At 41.2% G+C, this 5,974-nt stretch overlaps 1 protein-coding gene across 1 annotated transcript; it reads left to right on the top strand.

The window, feature by feature from the left end:
- The first annotated feature begins 987 nt into the window (after positions 1 to 987).
- LOC131243586 (uncharacterized) lies at positions 988 to 5,619 on the top strand. Its single transcript, XM_058243052.1, has 5 exons — positions 988 to 1,665; positions 1,757 to 1,885; positions 1,978 to 2,330; positions 3,714 to 3,902; positions 5,392 to 5,619. The coding sequence occupies exons 1-3, from the start codon at positions 1,267 to 1,269 to the stop codon at positions 2,239 to 2,241; spliced, it is 792 nt and encodes a 263-aa protein (XP_058099035.1). The 5' UTR covers positions 988 to 1,266; the 3' UTR covers positions 2,242 to 2,330; positions 3,714 to 3,902; positions 5,392 to 5,619.
- Positions 5,620 to 5,974: the final 355 nt, after the last annotated feature.

Here is a 5,974-nt window from a genome sequence, read left to right as displayed (position 1 = left end):
GGATAGGGCAATCCCATGGATCTCAAGACAATCCACTGACAACACCTTCATTACTTAGAAATCCATGCCTTCACCCTGGTACCATTCAATCCCTCCCAATCCACCCGGCCAAACGGGCCCTTAGTACCCGATCCCCTGCCATCAAAATGCTTAGCCGCGCAGTTGACATGAGTTCTTGTGAGAATTTTTTTGAGAACTCATAATAAGCTATGTTAGTCTAAAATCTGAATGGTCCACGTGATTAAGCATCACATGAAACGCACAGGGCTCAACTTTTACATTGATACAGAACTTTCGTGGGCCATGGCAAAAGAAAACAGTTTTCTCTTTTGATTTTCATATCACTTTTCTGTGGCCCACTGGAGTTTTATATCAGAGTGTAAATTAGTCCCTAGAGGGGTTTAATGGGATGTTTCATCACATGAACCGTTCGGATTAGAGTCCCATGACACGTGTGGGAAGTATCATACGTGCGCACGTGCACAGTTGAGAATGAGTACGAGTAACACCTAATCCACTCCCGTTTTCAAAGCAGAAAAGCAAACATTGCTATCAAACCCTACCGCTTTGGGGAGGAGTAGAGAGGGAGGGCGGTCGTTGCAGACAGAGAGAGAGAGAGAGATTGCAGAGAGGGAGGGTGGTCGTTGCAGACAGAGAGAGATTGCAGAGAGGGAGGGTGGTCGTTGCAGACAGAGAGAGATTGCAGAGAGGGAGGGTGGTCGTTGCAGACAGAGAGAGATTGCAGAGAGGGAGGGTGGTCGTTGCAGACAGAGAGAGATTGCAGAGGGGGAGGGCGGTGGTTTCAGACAAAGAGAGATTGCAGAGACGGAGGGCGGTCGTTGCAGACGGAGAGAGATTGCAGAGAGGGAGAGCGAGAGATTGCAGAGAAGGAGAGTGCGTTTCCCCATCTTCCCCTCTTTTTAAAAATCCGACCGTTGAGCCTGTAAGTGGTGTAGACTCTCAGTGACGATTGCGCTCAGTGACTCTGAGAAGACCACCTCAGCAGATGATACCCGTGGTGTAGACGCTCCGGTGAGTGATATTCTAGAGCGGATTGCGCTCAGTGACGTTTCAACTCATCTCATTTTGAATGAGTTTTTGTTGGCAGCTGGGACTGATTCTAATAAAGCTGGAAATGCTGCTCTCAGTGAAGATGGAGGAAGGTCAGACTGGGATAATATTTTATACGGGGTATTTCGCCCTTCTCGGACTGATGTAGAACTTTTATCATGGGTTTATCTGAGGAAAGACAGACTCCGTCGGGGAATGGAGATTTTTCAAAAGCTAAAGAAGGAGTTTGATCTCTACCAGAGCTTCTGCGAAGAGAAATTTAAGCATCAGTGCTATATGGAAGCTTTCAGTGATCTTGAAGATCTCTGTCTTGAAGAAATTGGGAAAAGGGAACAGGACTCTGTGGAATACGTACCTCATCAAAGTTGGGAGGCTGTCTTGAGGAAGCGGCAGGAAGAGCTTGCGGAAAGAAAAGATGATCCAGTTCTCATCGAGATTGGGCGGGATGCTATTTCAACTGTTCTTAAAGAATATCAGGCTTCGGATGTTACGTCCAACAACAAGGAGGATTTGAGAATTCAGGACAACCTGCATCAAGTTGACGAGAGACTAGTAATAGTAATCGGAAAACAAAAGCTGTCTTCAGATCTGGAGGTTAGTTTTTTTTTTTTTTTTTTCCTATTTGAATCTTTAACGAAGAAATGACATTTTAGTGAGGTCTTAGTAGTAGGTTTCTGTCCTGCAGACGAGTAGATTTGATGCAAGGATCATGCAGAAGCTTGATGCTATGCAGCAGTTGGAACGTGAGCTTGAGGTCATCTGCGGCTTTGATTATCGGGAAGTTATGTTACTTCTCGTGAAGAAGTTCGTGCGGGTCTGTATTGATTTGATTTAACCGTCTTCCTCTATACTTGCCTGATTGAGGTCGAGTTTTAAATGTTTTTGGTGGTTATCTTCTTTTGGCAGGTACGTTTGGAGGATATAGCACGCAAAGATGCCAAAGAGAAATCTGATGCTGCCAGTGAAGCACTTTTACTGGAGCTTGAGCTTGAAGCCAAAAGCAATGTCAACAAAAGAGGAGGTGATGATTCAAAACAGATACAGGCAAAGCCAAAGAAAACAGAAGAAGAAGAAAGGATTATAGAAGAACTAAGAATCCAGAGGTTTTCAGTTGTGTTGGGTCTGGTTCCGTTTCTTTTATTAGGACCGCTTTCATTTGATACCTGCTAATCTGTTTTTTTTTTTAAAAAAAAAAATCTTTTTCGGGGCGTTGGTCGTGACAAAGAGACTGTCAGTCATCAGGAAACTAAAGAACAAGCGTACGTCTCTCTCGAGTCTCTGTATATAATAATCTTTGGTGGTTTGATTTTTGAGAGCTTGTGTAATTACTCCTGTAAATAGGTAATTATTACCATTTCACCCTGTTGAAAATGAAAGGGATTACTGCCTTGAAAACTGGTTCAAAAGAATTAACTTAAATTTGTGGACCCAGGGTGATGTGTATTATATATCCATTCTGTTCATCTGTTTTACCACAATATTTTAAGACATGATACATAAAACGAGGAAAATACCACACTCAAGTGGCCCACACCAAAAGAAATAGTGGCCTCAAGATGTTTTTAATAAGTATTCGATTTCCTTTTTCCCATGGCTTGGTCCACTTGAGCTTTGAATATGCCTCATTTTTTTGGCTCATGCCATAAATTCAGCTGGCATAATGGATGAATGGTGTGGATGATTAACATGCATCATGGTGGGACCCACAAATATTGTATGACCTTCTTTTTTATCTAAAGAGCAGCCGGTCAAATCAAGCACTAGAAATAGTGCCATAAATATTGGTAAAATAATTATTACGCATTTCTCCGGTAATTACCACCGAATTGAAAATTCAAACTCATCTGGTTCTATATATATATAGAGAGAGAGAGAGAGAGAGTGTCACACACAACTAGTTGGACCATACATTTTGGTCCACCTCAATGTGTCGTGGACATCTGAACTGTGCATCTGATTGGTCCCCTCCTAGTTACGGGATCTCCCAAACATCGGACGAATAAGAGAATCAGGTCGGCTACACCATCTGGAACCGTGTGAAATCATACCTAAGACATCTAAAATCCGTTTGTTGGGCCCACCTGACTTTTGGAATGGCCTGTAATTTTGTGTGGCCCTTGTGAAACACACATGGGATGGACAGATGTCTGAAACACATCTAGGTGGGGCCACAAACAATCCGGAAGGTTTTAATGGTTGGGCATCTACTCTTACCGATTCCCAATGTATGGTCCATCTAAGTCATGCATTGGCCTGAGTTTTGAGTCCATGCCTTAAAATCGGAGGGTGCGTATGTACTGGGTGGGTGTCCAGCAGAAGTGTGCTCCCTGTGCTTTGTATATGTCATCCAAACTGTTAATTGGGTGTGTGCCATGTTTGGCTTACAAAACCGAAAGAATCATGCCAATCCAATCATCAAGTGGGTGACACCATGTTAAAAAAATAAAAAATAAAATATAAGAACCTGTTTGATTTGTTGTAATTATAGTGAATTGGAAATAAACTTGTAATTATTTTATTTGCCACATACGTGCTTGAAACAAGGTGGAAGTTTATCTGCCGCCCCAATTCACTATTTGTACCTTGCAGCAGTACCTTGGTTGATGCAACTGATGTTCATCAGAGAGTGTCGGTGTTTGCAGCCACTGAAAGTGTTGATGAACTGAAAGAACTAGAAGAGGAGCTTGAAGCAGCTGAAAGAAAGCTTGCAGAAAAGCTTGAGTATCAAATTCGAATAGAAAATGAGGCTAAACAGAAACGCCTCGCAGACAAATCTGAGGGTTCTTCAGTGGGCTTGCATGCAGGATCTGTTGAGAGGACTGCAGTCCCTGGTAAATCTTCTAAGACGACAAGCTTTTGTTTTGTGTTTGTGCATTAATATGATTTCTTTAGGGGTCGTTTGGCACCATGGATTAGGGGGGATTTGAGGGGATTTCAAATCCCCTGGTTGTTTGGCAGCATAAAGTAACCGGGGGTTTCAAATCCCCTCAAAGAGGGGGTTTGAAATCCAAGGTGAGAGCTTGGATTACACCTAAAATCCTTTCAATAGTTGCATGTGTAACACATGTGTCACCGTACAATTATTCTATTGGGCACATGACCCACTAATGATATCCAAAAACAATTAGATTATCAATTGCATCACTATAATTACTTTAATATGATGACCAGCACCGTCCAAACATTGTCCATGTAAATCAATGACTAAAAATCGTTGGTTAGTCACTCAAACTTGATCTTGTGCTTGTGGCCCATCCGAGACTTGAAATTTCATCATTTTCAGGCAAAACATATATTTCAGCAGGCTTATTACAACCATTGTGTCAAACATTACATACGCACTAATTAGAGATATTAAAGTTGATTAAGTAATTAAATTCAAACCCCTGTATATATATTATTCATAGCTACTTTTGGATTAAAGTTGATTCCCAATCCAGGGTGCCAAACACAATATGAGGATTTCAAATCCAGGGGGTTTCAAATACAGGGGGTTTCAAATACAGGCTCCCAAACAGGCCCAGCGTTAAGATGGATGCTTTTGTCTGGAATATCTATCATATGCTATCTTTTCAGGCCCATCAAACCAAGGAATTTCGGAGGATGGTCTTTCACTGAGTGGAAGGCAAGCTCATAGTCAAAACCCTACCAGTGATGAACATTCTCAAACCTTATCTGAGAAAGAAAATGAAGCCAGCCTTTCTCAAATTGAAGGTTGCTTCAAGAAGCAAACTCATCTATGGGGTAAGGATTATTTTCATGTTGGCTACAGCATGGCTGAATTGTTGTGCTTTTGTTTACTTGCCTCAATCAGTTGTAAGAGTTTGAAATGCTTCTGAAACATGGAATTAACATGATGATCATATACTTTGAAAATTAGTTGATCCACATCTAGATAATGAAACAAAGGCACTGGGACATCTCTCTACAGAGGAGCATGACGAGGAAAGATTCCAAGCTGAACTTACAAAAGCTATATAAGAGAGCCTTGGTAAATATCACATCACTTTACACATCCATGGAATTGATCTTTGTGGGGCCTCCCTGTATAGGGGACTTTCCTTATTTCCTTGATGCATCTTGTTTACTTTTATAAAATTATTAGTTGTCATTAAAAAAAATCTTTTATTGGTATAAATTTGTGGTTCTCCATTTGATATTGCTCATGTGAGAAAATCCTTAATTGCATGCATGGTCCTATATTATCTTTGTTAGAACCTCGGAAGATTACAGATCCAATGCTCAAGCTTAGGCTTGGTGTTTTTGCATTAATATGGATGCTTTTGTCTAAAATGTGTTTCATATCCTCTGTCTTTTCAGGTGCAACAGACCAAGGAATTTCAGAGGATAGTCTTTCACCAAGTGAAAGGCAAGCTCATAGTCAGAACCTTGCCAGTGATGGACATTCCCAAACCTTATTTGAGAACGAACACCATGAGAACAACCCTTCTCAAATCGATGAGGAAAGATTCGAAGCTGACCTTACAAAAGCTATGCAAGAGAGCCTTGGTAAATATCATATCACTTTACACATCCTTGTATACTCTCTTCTCTTCTCCCCCCCTCCACACACACACACATTTTTCTCATTCTTGTTTAAATTGAGATTAACTATTTAGGCCTTTCTTTTATTTCATGTTGATATGTGATTACAATCTGACTATTGGCTTTCACATTAAGCTTTAAGAGAGAGAGAGAGAGAGAGAGAGAGAGAGAGAGAGAGGTAACTAATTCTTACTTGATTAGTTGCTTGTGTGGTGAGAAATTCTGTGAATCCCATAAGTAGCACGTGTGGGTGCACATTGGAGACCTCCTACTGGAATTGCAACCAGTCTTGCCCAAAGAGGCTAACAGTGGCTGGGCTGATATGCTTCTCAAAGGAGGTGATGATTCAAAACATTTC

This window comes from Magnolia sinica, chromosome 4 (genome assembly GCF_029962835.1).
Source record: "Magnolia sinica isolate HGM2019 chromosome 4, MsV1, whole genome shotgun sequence".
Lineage (NCBI taxonomy): Eukaryota > Viridiplantae > Streptophyta > Magnoliopsida > Magnoliales > Magnoliaceae > Magnolia > Magnolia sinica.
Note: the sequence above shows the minus strand (reverse complement) of the source record. Positions and strands in the feature narration are given on the sequence as shown.